General features: G+C 48.8%; 2 protein-coding genes across 10 annotated transcripts in view; both read left to right on the plus strand.

Moving 5' to 3' along the window:
- Positions 1–10,760, plus strand: part of CADPS2 (calcium dependent secretion activator 2) — a 318,752-nt gene extending 307,992 nt beyond the window's left edge. For all 8 annotated transcript variants that reach the window (XM_064446439.1, XM_064446493.1, XM_064446432.1 and 5 more), the window contains 2 exons: positions 6,273–6,377; positions 9,792–10,760. In XM_064446439.1, coding sequence (XP_064302509.1) covers positions 6,273–6,377; positions 9,792–9,962 — 276 coding nt within the window. In that variant the 3' untranslated portion in view covers positions 9,963–10,760. The remainder of the gene's footprint in view (positions 1–6,272; positions 6,378–9,791) is intronic.
- An 8,725-nt stretch (positions 10,761–19,485) lies between these two features.
- On the plus strand, positions 19,486–23,095 carry FEZF1 (FEZ family zinc finger 1). Of its 2 annotated transcripts, XM_064455698.1 has the most exons (5): positions 19,486–20,702; positions 20,853–21,074; positions 21,260–21,394; positions 21,671–21,803; positions 22,411–23,095. In XM_064455698.1, the coding sequence occupies exons 1-5, from the start codon at positions 20,277–20,279 to the stop codon at positions 22,716–22,718; spliced, it is 1,224 nt and encodes a 407-aa protein (XP_064311768.1). In that variant the 5' UTR covers positions 19,486–20,276; the 3' UTR covers positions 22,719–23,095. The 2 variants fall into 2 exon arrangements, with proteins under 2 accessions (XP_064311768.1, XP_064311705.1); XM_064455635.1 differs by having other exon boundaries at positions 19,486–21,074.
- Positions 23,096–23,315: the final 220 nt, after the last annotated feature.

Below are 23,315 nucleotides of genomic sequence, written 5' to 3' on the forward strand. Positions count from 1 at the left end.
TAATTTCTAACTCTCAGCACAGTCATAATGTCAGCTGTTTCCCCCATATTTATTTTACTATGAAATTTATGCCACATTAAATTTTTTCTCCAGTGATAGCAGTGCTTTGAATCAAAAAGTGGATAAATTTTTCATGTTTCAGAGAAATAATACAAACTTCTTTGATGTCCTAAACAGAAAGATTACTCTCTTGCCAAAAACCAGACAACCAGAAGCATTAGGGTAGCTGGAAGAATAGCCAGGCTACAAGTGTACTTGAAAACTTTATTGTATCTGGAGATGGTATAATTTCTATTTCTACAGTCAGAGGCCAGCTAACTGACCATTTCTGGCAACTGAATCTTAACGTCTCTACTGTAGAAGCACATCTCAATAACATAAAATTATCTGTTGATTCAGAACAACAACGTTGAGATGCGCACACACACACACGCAAAACCAACAAACACACCTTTGCATGGACTTCCGACAAAGGCAAGATTCTGGATTTTGGTGAGAATATTTTTCAAGGGACGGCACTGTAAACTGGGGGGCTCAGAGTCAAATCTACCTCAGCATTTTTTGTTGTGGCACCGTGAGGCCACATATAATGAGAAACTACATCCTTGTGGGGTTGGATAATGCGTCGCAGAAGGGCAGTGGCTGTCACCATGAAGCTACGTGAGCTGATAGTGGGATGGAAAAGCTCTTGCATGAGAGCTTTCTGTTCTCTCAGGTTCCCCAACTTCTGTTCCTTCATTTTCCTGGTCACTGACACAGTTGTTCTCATTGGAAATGCAACTGGAAGTGCCTCACAGACTGGTGCACATCTATGACCAGTGCAGCCTAGAAAAGATAATTCACTGGGGAGATAATTTTTTCCTTTCTGGGGAGTGAAAATACAGGAGGGAGGGCACTACGTCACTACACATCAACAAGTTCTGGTCTCCCTCTGTTAGAAGAAATTGATATTTTAACCAGTTCATAAATTGCCTGTGTCGGGAATCAGAACTGATAGGCCGGGAAGAGAGTACAAACAAAATTTCTACATGTTGATACCTTAAATTTTCTGGTTTTGTCTACCTACAGTTGCCTCAACCTTCAAAGGTTTCTCAAGCTTTCTTAATGAAAAGGCTACCTAAACCCGAGGGAAAAGCATAAACATGCAAAGTTGCTTCATTGTTGCTTTTAGTTTGCAACTAAATATTTTTCATTTCTGCAAAAGTTTAAAGGTATTTTGAGTGTTAATTACTTCTTCTGACTTGATTTCTTATTTTGGTGTTCCTGTGTGTGCACACCTTCTGATGTATCACAGTGGCCCACAGGTTGAGAAATCCTTCCCCAGGTTTGGGGTTTTTTTAAGAGTTGCCAAGGCTTTCCAGCCTTCAGAAAAGTGTATGAACTTGTCGCTGCTCAGGTAAAAATCCTCATTTAAGTGGGTGATGTCTATACCTAGGCTTGAAAATAAGAGCTATAACTTCTAAACCTTGGGATGTTTTCAGACACTATAAATAACACTTGTTTCCCTTATTGTCTTTAACATTCAACAAAGGAAGTCAATATGATTATTCATTTTTCACAAAGAGGGAAATAAATTATGAAATTTAAATCAGGAACTTTTTTCTAACTTTTGCTGTTTGCATTTGAGGAACAACTTATTTATTCTTTCGGCATTTAACATATTTTTTTTAAATGTTCTAAAAGTTCCTTGGCACACTGCTAATGCTACCTACCAAAATCTTGAAATATACAATAGCATTGCCTTTTAATAAAAACTGGGTATTTTAGCATTTAATATTGAATATGCTTATAGCATTTCTTATGCATTTTAGCTTATGCTGCCTTTGATGTACAATCTCTTCAGTGAGAAGAATGCTTTCTGTTATTGTTCCTGGTAGGAAAATTAGAGCTGGAGGAAGTAAAAACATCCCAAAGATAAAAATGCAGTTCCTCAAAAAGCTGTTCCCCCTGCTGTATCCGGCAGAAAAAGCATTTTGCCAGTGCCCATTTATCAAGAGCAGGCAAGATATAGAAACTCGACGGGGTCTTGTGTCTCGGGCGTTAGGGATACCAGCCCTAGAAGCACTAAAGCATTGTGTGCTAGTATGTATTGAGCCTCCTTCCAGGTGGCAAACAGCTGCACCTTTTTATAAAACTTCAAAAATAAATCTGAAGTGCTTGCTTTCAGCCCATAAGTGTTATATTTAATTGAACTGTTCTGCAAATGTTATAGCTCAGGCACCCAGAAAGATGGTGAATATTTAATATATTTGTTTTGTATTTCCACTGGTCAACAGCATAATGAAATTCCTTAACTACTTCTCTTTAACTTGCCTGAAGAAAGCACGGTATGTTGCTAAATCGCTTTTCACTGGCCCTGCCGAGAAACAACTTTAATCCTTGTTAGAAAATTGCAGAGTCTGGGCCTGACAAAGAGCTCATGCCTGGCGCATTGTGAGCGCTGGGAGCGGGGCGAGGGGAGCCCTTTACAGCTGCGTGCCTCCAGCCCGCCTCAGCTGGACTATTTAGGCGAGGAGGTTTGTCAATTCCTCCCGACAATGGAGCGAGTTTTTCAGTGCCTGTAGCCTCGCCGAGCCCCGTTGGGGATCAATGCTGGCCATTCAAGCTGCACCCTCTTTCATTGCTTTGGTTTGTTAATTTAAGACTAAAGGTCCGCTGAGGGGGTTTAGGGTGTTTAAGAAAGCTGATGAACTGTTTAAGAAATCTGATGAACTGAGAGCGTTTATAGCCCTGGTGTGGCAACTATTGGCACTGAGGGAGCTGTGTCCTTGTTGACCCTCTTGTTATTAAAAATGCACAAGTGCTGCGCTTCTCAATATTTCAACACTCTTTCATTGTCAATACCACCTTCTGAGCCCTTCAGCTTGTTGCTTGCTCTAAAGATCTTCTTAGATTGGGTTTGAAAACTTCACCTTAAACACTAGATTAGACTGATGTTCTGTTTTCCGTGCTCCTGTTGATTTGTTGAACCTTCCCAGGGCTGGAAAGCAAGTAGCAGCTTGATGGGGAGACAGGCTGCTAATATGATTTACCAGTCTACAGTCATGCACAATAAGTGTGAATAAATACAGGGGTCTCACAGAGTCAACCCTAGCCTTTCCTTTTCTCTTATTTTTTACTTTAAAAGAGATATCTCAGGAAAATGAAGTGAGTAATGCATGCCCTTACAGGAGCTGGATGAGCTATGAATAAGAAGGGGGTGGGGGGAAACAGGGAGGCAAACATATTTTTGTTAAAGTGGTTGGCCGCTGTTATGTGCTGATGTGAAAAAAAAAAATAATAAACACTTACTGCTTTATTCTTGCATAGACGACAGCAAAGAATATGGCACTGATACCGTATCATTGGCACCTGCAAGAGTCGCATCGTCCTTTCAGTGCTATTGTTACTAGTGGGAAAGTGACCAGTTAGAAGGATTTTTTTTAATTACTATTACTTTAAAACTGTGTAATCTCAGGACCATTATCTAATCGCTGAAGCTTTTGAGTTTGCAATAGATTCCCATGAGTCACGGTAGACGCATCCCTGCCTCTATAACATGCTCGTGGTTGTCAAAACGTGTGGCCTTGGATTCCACCTCTGAGAGGCATTTGCAGTGCTGTGCATTTTAACAGGCTCCAAAAGAAGCTAGAGGGAAATATTTGTTTTTCTTCTTATGAAGTCCAGCAGATTAATGTTTCTGCAGCTTCAGCCTATACTAAGTGCTCAAAACCAGTGGGCGTAAGGCCAATAGTGAACAGGAATCCTATCCACAAGTACCCCTGGGAAGACTCTAAAAATACACTGGATGTGATTTTTTTATTAAAAACACTGAGACACTTCAAAATAAGAATGCATCTTTTTCTAATACAATAGCAGTCGTATTTTTTCTGAACACGGTATGTTGACAGAGGAGCAGGTACCGTACTATCATTTTTACTGAAAGTTTAACATATCAAAACTAATCAGGAATACATATTACATTGTTTTTATTCACAAATTTGAGTAGCAAAATTAATCCTCTCCAATTTCTTGGCTTTGTCTTCAGTACATGAAAGCATATCACAGAGAGTCTATATCACGGAGAGTCTAATTTTTACTGCATCCGTCTGAATTAAGTTGTCTGGCTGGGCTTTAAAACACGTGTTTTGCCAGAAACTGGGACTGGGTCTATTCTCGGTGATCTGGCACCATTTAGTGGTGTTGCATGGGGAAACCAGTCACAGAATTTTCGATCCTGTCTGTAGTTTGTTTGTCTGAGTAAGTTTGAGCCCCTTCCGCTTTCTGCTTGATACAAACCAAATACATCGTGGCTGCGTTATTGGATTTTTTTTATGGAAGAACGTCAGTTTTGAGAAAACGCCACTACTAAATTCATTGTCTCTGCCAGGATTATGTTAGGGATTAACAACTGTAGATTCTGAGTGGTAATATAATAATTGGGCTCATCTTTTTTATTATTATTATATATATAATATAAAGCAAATTGCAATAGGTGTCCTGGGTAGAATGCTTGGCATATGAATTTTTATGTTTATTAGGTCGATAGAGTTCCCCTAGTGAATAAGCTCAACTATATTTTACTTTCTAGGTATCTGTATACATACAACACCTGTCATATAGTTTACAGCTGCCACTTTGCAGTCACTCTGTCACATTTAATATTTTACACGTACTTATAAAGGAAATCAGAACCAGTACGCATTTTGGGGTGGAATAGTGTAAATAGTACAAGTGTGTCATTCACTGATAAAAACCAGTAGTTTATGGATGCCCAATCAGTCCCACATTTTATTGAATAAATCCAACCACTTTTATGAAATGTGGCAGCTGTCTGCGCTTTGTGTGGTGTGTTTGTTCACTTCTGTAAAATAGTAAATTAATAGGAGAAACTCTAAAAATATAACAGTAATTTATGTCTAATGACTGATAATTAAAATACATTTTAACACATTAAACAAAATAAATGGAAGCCATTATTATATCAAAATCTTATTTCAAACTTATCTTAAAACTGGTAGTGACAATGAGACTGTTTCCTGTAAGGAAAAAGTATTTGCATCTATTTATTGTATGTCTTTAAAGCTTTTTCCAGAGACCTTACATTTTGATGAAAGAATTTTATTTCTGTCTTTTGTTACATCCAGTAGCCAGTACTTCGTCTTCATTTTTTCAATATATATTTTATTTTATTTGTTAACGTAGAGGTGGTTAACGAGACATGTTAGATCCTTCCTTTGAATTACTTCACGATGTATACCTTGCCTAACGTGCCGCATTGTAAAATATGCACAGCGGTTCCTCTCTTTGCATATCTGTGTATTTTGTAAAGACACAGGAAATTACATTAGAAAAGAATTTAAGCCTCTTCCCTGTGGGGAAAGAGACTAGAAACAGAGCTACAACACAAACTCTTTTAATCTCTCACTGCTAAAATGAAAAAAAGAATCCCTTCCTTTTTACAGTTTCACTAAATTACATCTGGTTGGTATTTTACAGGAGGGGAAGGAAAACTGCTACAACTATGTTTAGTAAAATCTCTTTTAATCCAGTTAATGTGAAAGAACTGTTATAGTAGCTATTGGGATCTGAGCTTTTTTTTACGGTAACATAGACACCAATAGCAGAGAGCTTATTTTTACCCTGTCCATTTGTGAAGCTTTGAGTGAAAACATACCCATGCCTAAGACATAAAAAGGAAATAAGATAAGCTGTAATTATAGTTAGTAATTAACGCAAAACCAAACCTTAACATGGTTATTTTGGGAGGGGTGGAGTGGTTTTTTCATCATACTTAAACACAGTTTCCATGGGTTTCTGAATTTTTTTACTTAATAAAGAAGTTATTTAAAAGCAAAAAGCAAGACAGCTTCCATATTCTGTGTTCGATGCTGTTTGCCTCTTTGGATCGGAATATCTAGGTATGCGTATTCTCTCTCAAGATACCCTGCCTGTTTTTTCCCTTGCTGTTTTAGCTGTCAATTCTCTCATGTAATTGTGTATTTAATATCCATTCTTACTGACAGATAGCGAAGTGCATAACGCTATTTTGCTTGAAAATGTTGTAACTGAAAGATAGAGTGGCAGTTGCTAATTCATGTAAAGAACAGCCGTCTAGGTCAAGTTATTTGATTTCCTACTGACCCATGCAATTCTCTTAACAGGAAATTATATCATTGTTGACTTCAAGTGCTGATCTGTGATCATTTCAAAGCGTTTCATTACCTCTCATTACCAAATCTGTTAAATGAATACTGCAGGGTTGTTTGGTGCTTTTTTTTTATCCTTTTCAGCAATGGTATAGCAGCTCCATGAAAGTCATATGCATGTGGTTGGCTGATAGATTAGACCTTCAGCTTCACATCTACCAGCTGAAGACTCTCATCAAGATAGTGAAGGTAAATAAAATGTGTTTGTGTTAGACTGCATAGTAAAGAGAGAAAATTAATGAAGTATTAACATGGATGAGTATGGATCGCCCTAAAAGTTAAAAAATGTGGAATAAAGTTGCAAACTTATGTAGTTTTAGGTTAGGTTTGGGTTTTTTACTGTTGTAGCAAATTTCAGAATAAAAACAATTTATTAAATATATTTATTACATATAATATCTATTATATATTTGTTAAATATCTTAAATATAATGTTAATTATATGTGTGCTAGTAATTGTCATCCATTCTCGACTCAGTGACAATTAAGATTGTTCCAAGGAATTTTGCCAGATTACTGTTAGCTGTACAGCAAAGCTGTATGGTAGTCCCAATAAATTATTGTTTGTCATATTACTGATTTTTTTTGTTTTACCTTAATAATCCCAGTAGTGTTCTTTTTCCATTTTTCCCACTCACCTAAAAAGTAACTATTTTCTTTTTTATATTCATGTGATTACTAGATTCAACTGGAAAACGACATTAAATATATTAGATAACATTTTCTAATCTTTCGTACTCTGGGATAAGTATCACTAGAAATACCAACCCCTCCAGTCCAGTCCTCAGTTATTTACACCGGCCAATGTCATATGCTTCCGAGCAAAGTGTAGAATACCTTGCAATAGGCAATTAAGGGTTAACCTACCAGAAAAGAAAGTTTCCTCCTAACTCCCTTTCAGATCTTAGTTAATACCCTTAGGCAAGAGAGAGAAAGCCATTTCGGATTTTTTTCCTTTTAATTCTCTCTTGTTTACCTGTGAACGTTCTTGTTACCTGTGTAAATGTGGAATAAGAAGCACCTGTTGCCAAAGGCGACCTTGTTTTCTTCAGAATGTTTTTCTCATGAAGTTCATGCAAGACTGTAAAGTCAGAAGCATTTTAACTCATGGACACTAGAATTGCAACTGCAACTTTCAGGAAAAAAATAGAGAGAGGGATGCAAGAAAAAGTTATAATAATGATGGTATCATGGCTTCCTGAACCACCCAAGCTTAGCTTTGCTATTTTTGACCTTAACTGCTTTCTCTGGGAACAGAATTTGGCTCTTCATTATATTATTTGCCAAAATGGCAAAAGCATTTGCTATTCGTGGTTGAAATGAATGGCTCTTATGAAAGTTTTACAGCCCTTCTCAAGCGAAGGTAGTTATCACCTTCGGGGATGGGGGGCGGGGGAGTGTTACAGGACATAAAACCTGTGCCCAGTGAGATCTAAGAATGGGCAGGCTAACTTACACCAGTTAAATATCACCTGGGAGATTAAAAGAAGAGGCTCTTACAAAACTGAAGTTCAGGTGAATGAGCAACACTGTCAACCAGCCTTCCCTCCGCAGCCTGGCATGCTGGTTAGCCCTGTTCAAAGGAAGCAGGCTCCCAGTGGCGATGGTGGTAGCCTTTCTATGCCCGTGCACCTGGTTTGCTTTGCACACAAATTCCATGGCACCTTCTGCGGATACAGAAGATTGAAGAAGAGGATGTTAATCATAGAGGTCAATGGAAGACAAAATCTTGTCCACCCGTGCTTTGGTGGGTGAAGAAGACAGAACTGGTAAAACAGGAACTCGGCAAACGGGAGACTGCTGGGAAATAAGAAACAATGGTTCAAGCAGAGTATCGTAAGAAGCGTCCACTGCTGCAGCCCAGCTGGGGAGCGGCATGTGGGGATGCACAGTTCCTCCAAACTCTAGAGGGAATGAAGGCACTTTTCTGATTGCTTTTGGAAGAACTGGGAGGCGGTGTTGCCCCTCCCCTGTCATCTCTTGAAAATATTCCAAAAAATAAGTAGGAGGTCATTTTTAAGGGGCATGGGCTGAGTAAGAAATAGATGATTCTTTCATGTTTGGATGCAGCAAAGGTAGTGGTATTACGAAGAATAACCAGAAGAAGAAACATGTTTTGTTCCCGTTAAAGCCTTATGATGGCATAAAGGTATCATTAGATGTCTGAGACACGTGCAGAGGGATGTGACTAAGGAAGGGTCAAGGACCAAGAGGAAAGTTAGGGAGAAATAAAAAATTAAGCTTGGAAGTGAACATTATTATCCTGCAAACGTATGTCAAGAGAAGAGCAATGACTGAACCCCAGAGTGCTGGTCTGAGAATGGGAGGAATACAATGTAAAACTGAAAGAAATTGCTGTAGGACCTGTTAACAGCATAAAAGGAAATTGAATGCACGGTGTTATAAAAAGGGAATGCAATGGTGACACTTGAAAAAGACCAGGCAGGGTACTCGCAGGAGTGTGTGAGCAAAACATAAGCTGCATCCATTGACTCTGAAGTTGGCCTATGAAAGTCAAATAAATCTCAGTTGCAGTGATTCAAACAAGGTTTAAATAATCATCACAGATAGTGGCAGAAAAAATTCTCCCAGCTGAATGTTACCCATTTTGAGAGGTGTCTTTTGCAGTTCTCTGAAGTACTGAGTGAAACAAGATCAGCTCTTTTCCCTTTTCTTTCTCTAAGGGTTGTGCAGTCTCCTCTGGCAAACGAACGGGCCTGAGAGGCCTTAATTCTCTTCCATTTTCTTTTTCCCACATTCTCTTCCATAAACATTGGGAACACGTAGCAACAGTGTACACAAAATAAGAAACTAGCTAGATCAACTTGTCCTTCTTAGCCTTTTAGGCTAACTTCAGGAAAGATTATTTCAAATGTGTTACAACTTAAGAAGATAGATGATTTTTCCATACACTCACCTGAACACAGCATCAGTGAATAAAGCAATACTTACTTGATAGCAAGTAAAGAAGAAAGTCATATCTACTGGTTCACGGGAAGGCTGGATACCGGGGAAACAAAGTGGGAAAAAAAAGATGTATATGTGAGTCAAAACGTAGATGAATTAGAATGTAAATTAAGTGACTGAAATAGTCGCCTGAGAAACGTTTACATTGTAGAATATAATCTAAAATTTATTTTATTTTTCCACATTTGGCATATAAATTTAAAGATAAATGCAAACAAAATCATATTACAGGGAAAGAGTCAGACGTTTACATTTTCTGTGAAAGGACAGGACTACCTGTAGCCGGTCACATTTCAATATGCGGTTAGAAAAATTCTTTGTTGGTTTCTTATTGAATAAATGAGACAAATGGAAGTTGCTGAGAAATCAGCATACAGTTACAGAAGTGTCGTACAAAACACAATCCCTTAAAGGAGTGACCATCAAAGTGCGGCTTGTAAAACTCTGTAGAGTTTATAGATATTTCATGCAGCCCAGAAACTAAGCCCGCAAAATCTTTAGCAAACCCTAGATGATAGGTCCCTAACTGCAGGGGCAGCGAAGCTGTTCGCTGGCGCGCTAGAAATGGCCAGTGGATAGCGGACGACCGCTCAGACTTCCTCGAGTCCACTTCAGGATGTTTTATTTTTGCTGCAGAAAACCTACCGCGACTTCAGGTTGCAAGGCGTGCTGGAGGGAACGCTGAACAGTAAAACCTACGATACCGTTCACAGTCGTCTGACCGTAGAGGAAGCCACAGTCTCCGTCACGGATGCGGGAGGACTTCAGGGCATTACTATGAAAGACAGTGATGAGGAAGAAGGATGATGTTATTTCACGAAGCATTTGGAGTTCGGGAGTGATGGTCTGAGGGTGGGGGTTATCTTTGGCTTGGGGTTTTTTTGGTAACTTGTCCTTGTAGTTGCATTTATAGTTTTGCCTTATGATATAGGTGCAGAAATGTAATTTGCTCCATTTTTCTAAAAAAACCTGAAAGTAAGATTATCAGAGGAAAAGTGCCAAGGACTTTTTGAGAACAATGGTTGTAGCATATTTTAATGTATAGCTTTGCTTAGGGCTGCAAGAACACTGGCATGGAGTTTGAGTTCCACTTGTGATTACGTTTCTCTCCCTTTTGTTTGTTACCATTCGTTCTTGTATCTCCATCAGATATTGATGTCCTGTGCAGAAAACAAAATGTGTGCCTCACTTAAAACGCAACTATACAGGAAATCATTCTTGGAATAAGTCAGTGCCCTAGGTAAAAAAATCGTGTATTTTCAGGATTACACTTTGTTTACCTTTTTTTGTGCTTAATTTTACATTATTATGTGATGTGCATTAAAAATTTTAATCTCGGTTCTTTGTATTTTGAGGTCGGTATATAAGTAGTAGGACTTCAAGGACAGCCAAACGCATACAAACTACTTAGGAGTGTTGTTGTGTCTATTCATTTTGCAAGTTTAAAGATATCTCATCATGTTGGATGTCAGTAAGCTTGCCATCAATGTTTCTATTTCTGTGAAAAATTTCAGGCAATAAGAACACATTTTGTCGTGACCACTTCTGTATCTACCCAAGTTTGTATAGAATTCTACAATTAAAAGATGTTTTCAATATTTCAAACCATTTGAACCGTTTTATGATTCCTCATGAGAACAAGTTGTTTGAAAGATTGTATTTCGTTTCCATAGTGATTTATAGCAAATATATTTATTTTATAGGGCAGGGGTATAGATATAGCAAACAAATATCCAAGGACACGATGCCTTGATAAAGAAAAAAGCGAACAAAACCCCTCACTGGCAGATGAACAGACAGTGCCCACTGCCCGTTTTTCTACACCCTCAATATGAGCTGGAAGGAATTCAGATTTTCATCAGCCAAAAGTCACACAACTTAGGAAAAAATGAGCTTTTTTTCATTTTTAGTAAGAATATTACTAATTCCTGGATTTCTGTAGACAAAACCAGAAGGAACACAGAGGATACCCAAAAAAGCAAGGAAGGTTGCTGTGGTCCTTGTTGTGCCATAGGGTTATACCTGAAGGGCTTCGCTGATGGATCGTTGAGGATTTACGAGGCTGGCATGAAGTTTCCCTGCAAGAACAGAACACGGGACTTCAGGGGTCTGTCGCAATCACACGGGGCTGCAGGAACTGAGAACGAGAGCTGCAAGGAAAGTGTTTTTCAGCACACTTGGAAGCTCGGCGAAGCAGGGAAGGGCAAGTTACACTTCTTCCTAGCTGTCTAGGGAGAAACCCAAAGTGGCAATTCTTTCCTGCAGCAAACCAGCCTCCTCATCTGCATGTGAGTTGAGGTGAATTCAGCAAAAAGGAAGAAATGGGAACTAGTGAGGAAGACCGTTTGTCTCAGCTCTTCATGCCCCAACTGAGTGCTCGCCCAGAGGTGCCCGAGGAGGCTGGGAGAGCAGGGGTGCAGGCACCCCACGCCCCACAATGTGTGCGGCTGCAGTGCAATCCATGTTTTGGGGTGGGCTGGGCACACACAGCGCAGCCCCTCCATTACCTTGCGTTCACATTACCAGCTCTGCTGGGCTAGAGGGAGCACAGGGAGCCTCAGCAGTATTTTCCACCATTCCCAGACTCCCAGGGAGGTTTGCTGGTTTAGGTTTTAATAGCAGTGAAGTAATTGCATACCCCTTTCCAGTCCGTCATCCTAGTGGTGGTGCGTGGAAGTTGATGGCGTTTGGAGGGCCAGGCAGGGCTGTGGCTGACACCCAGGCTCGGTAAGGGGTAGCCTGCCAGGCCAGGAGCTGCAGCCTTGGCTCCAGTCTGGCTGTGGCAGGCAGCGGGGTATGGAGGAAGCCAGGCTGCCCAGCGTAACACCCAGCTCCCAAACCCAATGAAGCAGAGAGATCAGTGCCAGTCAGGCCCAGAGGGAGCTTTCTTTCTGCAAATGTCCCCCAGCTTGCCCTCTCCCCACTGTCTTTACATTCCTGAGACCCTGCCGAGGAGCCAGCTGTAAACAGGTGAAGGCAGGTGTCACCGTGACGGCCCTGTGGCTCCTGTGAGGCCTCCCAGTGCAGGGGCATGCCAGGTCCATGCAGGGCCCTCCTGAGAAGAGGGCAGGAGGAGATTTTTAAAGTTCTGTGGTGACATGAGAGTAGGAAGTGATACCAAAACGCTGTCCCTAGCAAGTCACTAACAGTGTGGAGACCTGGGTGGGAGCTAGAAACACTGGGACAGAAGTGGCTGTCACCAGCACAGCCCAGGAGGTGAGGGGTCCAACTGTCCTTTGGCAGAGACCGACCTGGCAGTAACCCCTCTGCCCAGCCCTGCTAGCCATAAGCCCTGTGGGAAACATGCTGATTTACCCTCACCTCCCCTGTGGGCTTGTCCTCTGTCCCGAGTTGTCCCCACACCAAGAAGGATTTCATTGTAAGGCAAACAACTCTCCCTATCAATTTGGACAATTACAGAGTAGGTTATAGTAATTTCACCTGTCAGGGTCTCAAGAAGACTCACAGGCCATCATGTTCCTGACAGGCCTCGCCTGGGCCCTCCACCCACAGCCTCTGCCCGGGAACTCCACCTCAGCTCAGTCTCTGCCCCAGCGATGGAATAGGAGTGCTGGTTTCTCTCTCCGCCACAGCCCTGATGGTGCTTGCTTATGGGCCCTGCTGATCCAGACCTGGACCCATGGATTGACTCCAGACCTTCCTGATCATCACAAACATGTCGGTGATCTGGACTCTGGGTTGCCACCACCCCTCCCCCTGCCCCAGCCCGCCCTGCTCCCTGGCTGGATGTGGTGGGACCAGCCCTGGCTGGTGGGGCCCTGCTCTGCCAGCCTGGGGACTGCCCCCCGCTCCCTGTCCCTTAGGGAGCAGTCAGCTCTTTCTGTGCCCTGACATAATAAAATTTAAAAAAAAAAAAAAAAAAGAATTTTTGTGGTTTGAAGTGGGTCTGAGTTACTCAAATTTCATGAAGTGTGATACGTGTGCACCCCATATGTCGAGCACTTTGCTATACAATTTCATCTGTGCACAGTACTTGCAAGACACATCTGTCAGTAAGATTGGGATGAGTATGGAAATAGTAAAAAAAAAAAGATGATGTAACCATGAAGAAGTTACAAGATGTTAGTGATTTCAGATAAATTAACTCAGACACAAAGTATGTGAAAAGTTGTTATTATTAGCAAGGCAGCACAGCGGACATCACAGGAAGGCAGGTACAGAAATGACAGCGCTCCAAAGGTCATTCCATTTCTTATTAATTCACCTATTTTTCTTAGTAACTAAAATTGTGAAACCGTGAACCAACGCCGAGCTTGAGAAGGCCACCGAGTATCTGTGTGACAGCTTCGGAGCCGGGCGCCGCCGCCGCCAGCAGCCGCGGCAAGACCCCGCCGACATGGAAGCGGGGGCCGCCGGTGCGCTTGGATTTACCTGCCTAAAAGCTCAGCGCACCCCGGAGGTGTGTGCCGGCCCGGGAGAGGCCAGCAGCCCCTCCCGCTGCCCGCCTTCGTGCGCGGCGCCAGCGGCGCTCCCGCCGCTCGCTCCCGGGGCTGCGCGGGGGGCGGAGCGCAGGGAGCCCTTAGCAAGGGGGCAGGAGGGGTTCTCGTTTAATTCATCCCCCGGCACCTTTGTGGCATAAAAGGGGCGGCTGAAGCCGAACCAGGCAAAGGCACGGCCGGGGCGGGAAAGCGGCCCCGTCCCTGCCAGCCCTGTCCCTGCCGGCTCCCCCGCCGCCGGGGCGCGGGTCCCCGGCGCTAAGAGCTCGCCCTACACGACTGTGGCTCCCCCTCTCCCCTGGCCAAGGAGGCGATGGGCCAGGGCGGCAGGGCGGCTTTGGGGTACAAAGCCCCCCGCCTCCAGCCGAGCTCAGCCCTCCCGCCGCTGCCGAGGCCAAGAGGGTCCCTGCTGCACTGCCCCGCGGCTGCCGCTGCCCCCCATGGCATCCCCACGGCACCCCACGGCCCCGCAAACCACCGTTTGCGCCCGCACGGGCGGTTCCCCGCCGGTAAGACTCGACCTTGAAGAGCTGCCCCGCGCTTTAAATCCGACCCCGAGCAGCGAGCGGGCAGCCCCCGCCGGGGCGGCTTTGCGGGGAGCGCTATACCCGGGCCGGGGGGCGAGTGGCCGCTGGGGGAGCGGGTGCTCAGCAAAGGCGCCCCGAGGAAAGGCTTCCCTCCCTGGCCCCGGGGACACGGCACCCACTCATTGCTTCCCGGGGTCCCGGGGGGGATCTCGGGTGAGGGCCCGGGTGTTTCCAGGCTTGCCTAGAGCTCCTCCTGGGACACACCAGACCCCCGGCGCGGAGGGCCGTCGGAGCACCCTGCGTGGGCAGCGAGCGCGGCTCCACGCGGGACGCGACAATGAGCGCGGGGTGCCGGGGAGGGGCCGTAGGGCTGCGGGGTGGGCTGCCGGTGAGCCTGCCCGCACAGGGAGTGCCCGATACGCCTCCTCCCAAGGGGCTTTGGGTCAAGCGTTTGAGTGAGGGCGGAGGGGCGCGGAGCCGCCGGCAGCGACGGGAGGGCCCTCCTGCGGAGGGGGGGCTGGGCCGGCTTTGTGCGAAAGGGACGGCACCCGGGACCCCCGCGGGACCCGCAGAGACACCCCGGCCGACCGGGGGTGCCCAGTCCAGCCCCCGCCCCCGCCGGGCTCCCACCGGCAAAACGGGCGCGTTTTGCTCTAGTAGCGCCTACAAACAAAAAACCCCAACAACCGTCAAAGTTAAGTTTTTGGCGCTAGGGAGAATGCTGCCGTCCGCCCCCAGCCCCGAGGATCCCTCGGTTGTCCCCGGTGTCCGTGCCCGGCTGGGGGGTGCGGGGCGAGCAGCCGGGGGCGGCGGGGAGCCCCGTCCGGGCGCCGTCCGGCTGCGGCCGCCGCAGGGGCACGGCTCCCGCTCCCGTCCTTAGGCTCGCGTTTTTCGCTTGGCTTCTCCCTCCCTCTCGGCAGCGGGTACACCGAGACGGCCGCCGCCGCGGGCCAGCGGGGTCTTGCCCCGGCTCCGTGCCCGGCGATGGCGGACACCTTCCTCCCGCCGGCACGGCGAGCCCGGCGTGCTCCGGCGCCGGGATGCAGCACACGGGTGCCCGCGCAGCCCGCCAGCTCTCTGCTTTGCTCCGGGTTAGCTCCCAATACGCTGGGAGAAAATAGAAACAAAAATAAGTTAATTGCTGCTGATCCTATTCAGGAATCTTAAAAATAAATAGCTTCCCCGAGCCAAAGAGCGCAAAGCGTTCATTTAGCAGCAACGGGGCTAAACATTTGTTGAACAGGGAAAGGAACAAATGAGAAAGTGTCACTCATGGCTCGGGCTGCCGCTGGCCCCTCCCAGCCACTTTCACCAAGGGCCCTTTGGAGCCGGTGACACCGCCGGGTCCCCTCGCAGGCGGGCTGATTAGATTAGGCGGGATCGCCGCGGTTCGCCATCCTAGCTGGCACACTCAGGCAAATCGCTTGCATGAATTACGGGAGGGCCGGGAGCGCTGCTGTAGAGGGTCACTTGTAATTTCGATGATATGTGATTAAAGGCTGGCTACGTGAAAAGGCTTAATTCGCACCCCTTTGGGTTTCGGTTTGGAGGGGTCTGTACGAGAGGTGCCGTACTATCAAACTTTGTTTTACCTCCGGCAACACTTGTGTTTGGCGGGTCGGTGTCAACTCTTTTTCCTTTGTGATGGATTCGCTTAAAAATAGCAATATTTTATTCTTTTCCTTGCGGAGGAACAGATCTAGAGGGATGCCAACACGCACTCACTGTATGGGGAGACTATACGTAGTCTCAGGAGGTATATGCACATATAGAGAGAGATTTCCCCCGAAGAAAATGTCAGTGGAGAAAACGCCGAAGTGGTACAACTTAAACCAACCCGGCAAAGCCCAAGAGCCCGCAGGTTCCCACCGAAAAGGACGGCTGATAAACGGGCACCGCGGCTGGCCCACCATCCTGGTAATCCTGGGTCTGCTCCCCCTTAACCCCCCCTCCCTCCCCGCGTTTACTCTTCTCCCCCCTCCCTGTTTATATTTCGAGTTCCCTTCAGGTGAAAAACAAGCCCTGAGTGGGAAACAGCGGCGAGCCCAGCAGCCAGGCGCTAATTCCGAGTTTTAGCAAGCCGGGGGCAGCGCACGGGGCGGCGGGAGCTTTAGTCCCGTGCCGGGGGTGCCTCGCCTCTTCTCAAAGCCGCCGGCTCTGGGGGCTCGGAGGGGCGGCTCGGAGGGGCGTTTAGGGAGAGCAAACCCCGGCTTTACCCCATCCCCGGTGTCGGCACTCTTCATACCGGTTCTTCCAATAACCACAGCCGCGACCAGGCTCTGACCGGGCGCCGTCGGGTCGGCCGGGGCCGCGGCCAGAAGTGTTTTCCGCGACCTCCCGGCTCCTTCCACACTAAACCGGCCCAGGCGAACGGCCCCGGGGCCCGGCCCCTTCCCCACGCGTGGGGGGCAGGCTCGGAGCGCACGGAGCGGGAGGGCTGCGCTAAAACACTTCCAGGAAAAGATTAATACGCGCAGCAGAAGGTTAGCGGAGTGATTATCCTTTTCAATTCGTTTTTTACTTAAAAACGCAACGGAATTATTCATTTTATTAAAGAGGAAGAAATTAAAGATTAGGCTTCGGGCGGTATTTTACCTCCCACTAATCGCCTCTGGGATCGGATTGGAGTAATCCTGACGACGAGATGAATTCGCCGGTGACTCGGATTTTTGAGTGCATGCGGAGATACGTTATGATAATAACGCAAGTGAGCAATATCAAGAACATAGCTTAGGAGCGAATGAAACGCAAAACCGATTACGGGGAAAAAGAGAACAGCAGCTTTCCCGGGCAGAACACGAAATCAACTCGAAGCAAAACTTTTGCCCTTAATTCCTCCGAGGGTTTGTAACGCCGGGAGGCCGGCGGGCCCGCTCCTTCCCCCGCCGGCCCTCTCGGCCGGCACTCGGGACCTCGGGAGAGGGGCCGGCACCCAGCCGGCAGCCCCCAGTGCCCCCTCCAAAAAGTAACCGGCCAAGAGATTACTGTTCGCCACCCTCGGAGGCCGTAAATCTCTCTGCCTCGGGGAAGAAAAAAAAAAAAAAACAACCACAAAAAAAACCCAAACGCAAAAACCCAAACGCAGAAACCCTGCCCGCAGCGGCAGGGCTGCACGATATTTGCAGCTCGGCAGCTCTGCAACGTCGCTGAAAAGACGCGGTCCGAGCGCAGGGCAAAGCGCGGGACAGGACTTTAAAAATATATATATCTCGACATTGATCTTACTAAGTCTAGCGGGCAACTCCAGCAAGGGTCCGTCTCTGAGGCGGAACAGAAGGAATTCCCCAAAACAATAAAATTTTTTTAAAAAATTAAAAATATGACCTTTAGATCGCCATTTAATAATTAGACACGAACATAAGTTTCTGTGTGCGGAACGGAAAGAAAGGGAGGCGTATCCGCAAAGAAGTAACGAATACTAAAGCTCCGGCTTCCTCAGGAGTGTATCTCGGTATTGAGGAGGCCAGTATGATCGTAATGGCAGGGCTGTAATTGCTGCTTTGGGATATTTACCCTGCTCAAATGACACTACATATTTTACTTTCAAACACATGTCAAAAAGTCAATCCCAAAAAGACCAGTTAAGAGCAAGCTGTTAACATATTAAGTATATGGGATTTGAAGCCTCTAAAACCCACTCAACAATAATTCCCTTCTTCAGCACCAATCAAGAGGAAATTTGCCGAGATTGAATTAAATGTAAATTGCTCTGAAGGAGGAAACTCTCCTCCGGCAGACACAAAATAAGCGAGAGACACCGACACCGAGGAGAAGCGGGGAGCACGGCGCGGGGAAAGGGGGGGTGTTAGGGCTCCGGCCACCCCGGGACCCCGCCGCCTCCCCCCGGGACCCCGCCGCCTCCCCCCCGGTCGGTGACAGCCGGGCTGGCGGTGCCGGTGCGGGAAGCAGCAGGTAAGAGCAGCGGGAGGCTCTAGCAACCCGCTTCGGGGCAGCAATTAGGGGCTTCACACCGCCACCCATCGTGGTGGATGGACACGGGGGGCGTGCGGGGCGTGCGGAGGGCGTCCCCCGCGGCCAGGGGTGCCCGGGCCACGGCCCACCGCCGGACAGCCCGTCCCGGGGACGGCGGGGCACCCCTTCCTCCGTCCCCCCGCAGCTCCCCCGTGCTCGCACGGCAGCTCCCGAAGCTGCGGAGGGACTTTCATGCCTTGTCCTTCGCAAACGGGGCCACGGTGACTCAGGGCGGCATCGGCCCGGCCACAGCGCCGAGGGCAAGGATGCTTCTCTGCACCCCTGCATCCCCCAATCCCCCAACCCTCCTCGGGACCCCAGCCCGTCGTCGCTGCTCCCGCCTCCCCGCAGGCGGGTTGTCCCGGGCCAGGCGGCTGCGGGGAGACAGCCTTTTGCAGGCTCCCCGGCCGGTGCCCGAGCAGCGGGGTCCGGGCCCCCCCGCCTCGCCGGAGGCTGCTCTCCACTAGCAAGACCCGGGACGTCCTTCCTCCCTCCCCCGGGGAAGGGCAGTGCCGGGCCGCGGGAGCGGAGCGTCCCCCGTGGGCCCCTCCGCCGGGGAAAGCGACGGGCCCTTCCCCGCCGTGCCCCGCCGGCCGCCCGCTGCCGCGGGTGGGGGGACCCTCGGCTGCTCCCGAGGATTTCGGTAGCGGCCTCTCAGTCACCAGCCAAGGGAACCCCAGGCCGGTGGGAGGAAGGGGTGCTTGTTCTGCCCCCGAGCTGTGGGGTGGTGGGACAGGGGGTGCACACAGAAAGGCCCTCATCCACTGCTGCCCTTCTCCTCTCCCCGACCTCCCACTTCGCTCCAAGTACAGACACGCGGGGCCTTGGAGCCACCTGTCTGGACCAGGTTCCGCCAAGCTTCGCTTAAATCCGCGGGGAGCGCACCTGTTACACCTATATATACACCTATTTTATATACCCATAGGCAGCGTGTCTGCTGTATATTCCGTCGTGTATCTATACCGACCCTGAGTGTTCGGTATTTGTGTTGCGCGTGTGTTATTTAAGGACAGAGAAGCTATACCTAGTGTATGTGCAGGTTACTTTATATACGATCTAAATAGTGCTTCAGATTTAAAAGGCACTCCCTCTTCCTACCTCCTTTTCCTTCTCTTCCCCAGCCCCAGGGCTGGATTCATCCCTGTGCTCACAAGCACTCGTTGGGTTTGGCCCGGGCAGCTCCTGCATCCCCGCGCGTCGCTCCCGCCGTCTGCTTGTCACAAGTTCCCCGCTCATTTGTTTAGTGTGTTTTCCAAAAGCTCACCGCCACCTGACCTCGTTCTTTAAAGCAGTGAGCAGGCCAGGAGCAGTCCCAGGAGCAAAAGCAGCCATCTCCCTCCCTCCCTCAGACACACACACCCCCACCTCCACGCACAAAGAGAGCTCGGGCTGGAAAGTGGCAAGGGAAAAAACAGCTTCCCCTCCAGCCGCTCCTTCTGCAGCACCTCGTTTGACAAATACCCTGGCGCTTGCCCTTGAATTGGGTTTCACATCCCTATTTAGCACTTGGACAATGATTTTAGATGATGTCACTTAAAGCCAAACAAGAAAATTGATCTCGGATTTGCTTGGCCTCTAAAGCCTGGTTAAGCAGATTGCAAATAATAATAATAAAAAAAAAAAAAAAAAAAGAGGAGGGAGGGAGAGGGGAGAGAGGCAAGAAGGAGGGAGAGACGCCTCCTTCCCTGGGCGGGGGAGGCGCTGGCGCCAATGAAAAGTAGCCGCTTACTGGGGAGGGGGGGAAACTTTTCCTGTTGACTGTTGGAAGCGAATTGAGCAATTATCTAGTTTACCTTCTCCTCTTGGAAGTTAACGATTGGCGAGATCTTGGCTGCGTTATTGACACAACAGTTTCTATTGATAGAAATAAGTAGCGATTGTCCCGAGTCATTGGTGCGCCAAAGTAAACTGTGATGGTCTGGCATGAGTCCACTGGACTGAGACGGCTGGTTCCGCCGGCGGAGGCTCTGGGGATGGTGGCGGCGGCGACGCTGGTCTCCCTCCTTGCAGATCAGTGACAAGAAAAGGGGCAGAGAGAGTGAAAGAGAGAGACGGGGGAGAGGAGAGAGAGGAAAGGAGAAAGAAAGAAAGAAAAAAAAAAAAAAAAAAAAAAAAGAGGCGTCTACCAAAGCGGCTCAAACCGGGCGAACAAATCCAACCCAGCCATGGACAATAGTGGCCACCACACGGCGACCAAAATCCTAGCGACTCCTCCGGCCAGAGAAAGCCTGTCTGCCAGGAGCAACATGATCAGCACGCCCAAGCCCCTCGCCTTCTCCATTGAGCGCATCATGGCGCGGACGCCAGAGCCCCGCTCCATCCCCGTCCCGCAGCTCCTCCACGGCTCGGTGGCCAAAGGCGACCCCAAGCACCCGCTGCACCTCAACTCCTCCATCCCCTGCATGATCCCCTTTGTCCCGGTGGCGTACGACCCCCTGCCCAAAGCGGCGGTGGCCGGAGCGGAACCCAGGAAGGCTCATTTAGACTCTTCTTCCTCGCCCTCCTTTAGCTGCGGCGATCTCTTGAACTGTGCCCTGAGCTTGAAAGGAGATTTCCCCCGCGATGCCCTGCCCTTGCAGCAGTACAAACTGGTAAGACCCCGAGTGGTCAATCACTCCTCCTTCCACGCCATGGGAGCCCTGTGCTATTTCAACCGAGGCGACAGCCCTTGTCACCCGTCCTCCAGTGTCAACATCCACCCGGTGGCTTCTTATTTCCTCAGCTCCCCCCTGCACCCCCAGCCCAAGGCTTACCTGGCGGAGCGGAACAAGCTGGTGCTGCCGGCCGTGGACAAGTACCCGGCGGGGGTAGCCTTCAAGGACTTGTCGCAGGCTCAGCTCCAGCATTACATGAAAGAAAGCGCTCAGATCCTCTCGGAAAAAATCGCCTACAAGACCTCGGAGTTCAGCCGCGGCTCCCCGAGCAGCAAGCCCAAAGTTTTCACGTGTGAAGTTTGTGGAAAGGCAAGTAGAGCGGCAGCCCGCCTCCCTTCCCCCTGCTTCCCCAGCCTCCTACCCCCGTCCGTCTGTCCGCCGGTTTGTCGGGCGCTTGCTTGCTTTATTTTTAAACGACGGCTTCCCCTCGGCGCTCTCGCCTTCTAATCGCTTTTTTTTTATTATTATTTTTTCGGTCTGATTTCACTCTCAAGGTATTTAATGCACATTATAACTTAACTCGCCATATGCCGGTGCACACGGGAGCCAGACCCTTTGTTTGCAAAGTTTGCGGGAAGGGCTTCAGACAGGCGAGCACGCTCTGCCGGCACAAGATCATCCACACCCAGGTGAGCCTCCAGCCCTCCCTCCCTCCTTCCCCGAGACCCCTTCGCTCACGCTTTTTGGGGAGCCCGGCGCTGTCCGGCCGCGGCGCGGGGGGCGGCTGAGCCCGAACCGCTGGGGGATTTCGTTTGCCCCACGCGCGGTGGGGTACCGCGGGGTGCCCCGGGCTGGCAGCGGGGCGAGGCGATGGCGAGCCATCAGCTAACACCCAAACCCTGCAAACCAGCACAAACCCCCCCCCCCTGCAAACCAAGCCGTGACCCGGCGTTTCTTCCCTCCAGGAAAAGCCACACAAGTGCAACCAGTGCGGCAAAGCCTTTAACCGGAGCTCGACCCTGAACACGCACACGCGAATACACGCCGGCTACAAACCTTTTGTCTGTGAATTTTGTGGCAAAGGATTTCACCAGAAAGGTACCGGTCTCCAGCGCCCCCTCCCTTGCCCGGGGCCCCCCGAGGCGAGGTCAAGCGTCGGGACAATTTGCGATGGGGCGGGAAAGATGATTTTGGTTTTAATTTCTGTTATTAGTGATCTAGGTTAATTTTAAGTCTGGCCAGCCCCGACACGCTTCCCGCGGCAGGGCCCGCGCAGCGGGGCAGGGCGGCCGCTCGGGGGGCGCGGGGGCCGCCCTCCCGCCCATCTCCGCGCCCTGCAACGCCCAGCGCGCTGCGGCAAACGAGTTCGCAGCCCTTTTTTCCCTTCCGACCGCAGGAGTTTGGCTGGTTTTTCTCCCCGTGTTGCTGGGATAGCAAAAGCCGGGGTGGGGGGGGTATTTCTGCAGTTGATATGATTTTTTTGTTTGTTTATTTGTTTGTTTATTCGATGGCTCCCTTCCCGTCGTCCGTCAGAGGAACAGCCGCGGGGAGGATGGGGAGAAGGCGGGGGTTTGCATGGAGGTCGGCGGGCGGGACAGGGTTTTGTTGTTTTCGGCCTTTTTTTTTTTTTTTGTGTGTCATTCTCCTCTTTGCAGCGTCCAGTTCTCAGCCCCGGGTCCCTTTGCCCTTCCCGTCTCGTTCCCAGGCAATTACAAAAACCACAAGCTGACTCACAGCGGGGAGAAGCAGTTCAAGTGCAATATCTGCAACAAGGCTTTCCACCAGGTGTACAACCTGACCTTCCACATGCACACCCACAACGACAAGAAGCCCTTCACCTGCCCCACCTGCGGCAAAGGCTTCTGCAGGAACTTTGACCTCAAAAAGCACGTCCGCAAGCTGCACGACAGCGCCCTGGGACTGCCCCGGCCCCCCGCCGAGCTGGGGGGGCCCGACCAGCCGCCCCCCGCCCCGGGGCCGCTGCTGCAGGGCCCGCCGCCGCTCCAGCCCTGAGGGGCAGCTCCCGCCGCCGCCGCCCGCCTCTTTGCATGCACCTGTTAAGCCGTTTTGTGTATTATTATGCTCTATATCGGCACTAACGTTTATGGGACTGCTTGTTTCCTCTTTTTTTTTTTTTTTTAATTATTTTTGTGGTTTTTAAAGACTTCTTTTTGTTGTTGTCATTGCATCTCAGGTGGAGAGATGGTTTAAAAAAAAAAAAAAAGAAAAAAAAAAAAAAAAGAAAAAGCGCCAAGCCAATTTCTGCGGTATTTATTTGGGATCTGTATTACCCCAGCCGGGAACGCTGCACCACTTAATTATTTCGATGTGTATATATATTCCCATTGTGTTGATCCTGCCCTGCCTCCGCTGCCTGCTGGTTATTCCCCCCCCCCTCCCCGTTCTTGGTTTCCTCCTCTCCTTCTCCCCCCTGAATATCGTATCTATATGGACAGAGGTGGTTCGCTATGTACGGATTTAAATTTCGGTTTGATTCTTGCACGTGGAGAAAAAAAAAAAAAAAAAAAAGAGAATTCGTTGACCTGGTGGAAATAAATATTTGCACACGCGTGACGGCGGCCCCGGGCCGGGCGTGGAGAGCGGCGCTGG

Source organism: Phalacrocorax carbo, chromosome 1 (genome assembly GCF_963921805.1).
Source record: "Phalacrocorax carbo chromosome 1, bPhaCar2.1, whole genome shotgun sequence".
In the NCBI taxonomy this organism is placed as follows: Eukaryota; Metazoa; Chordata; class Aves; order Suliformes; family Phalacrocoracidae; genus Phalacrocorax; species Phalacrocorax carbo.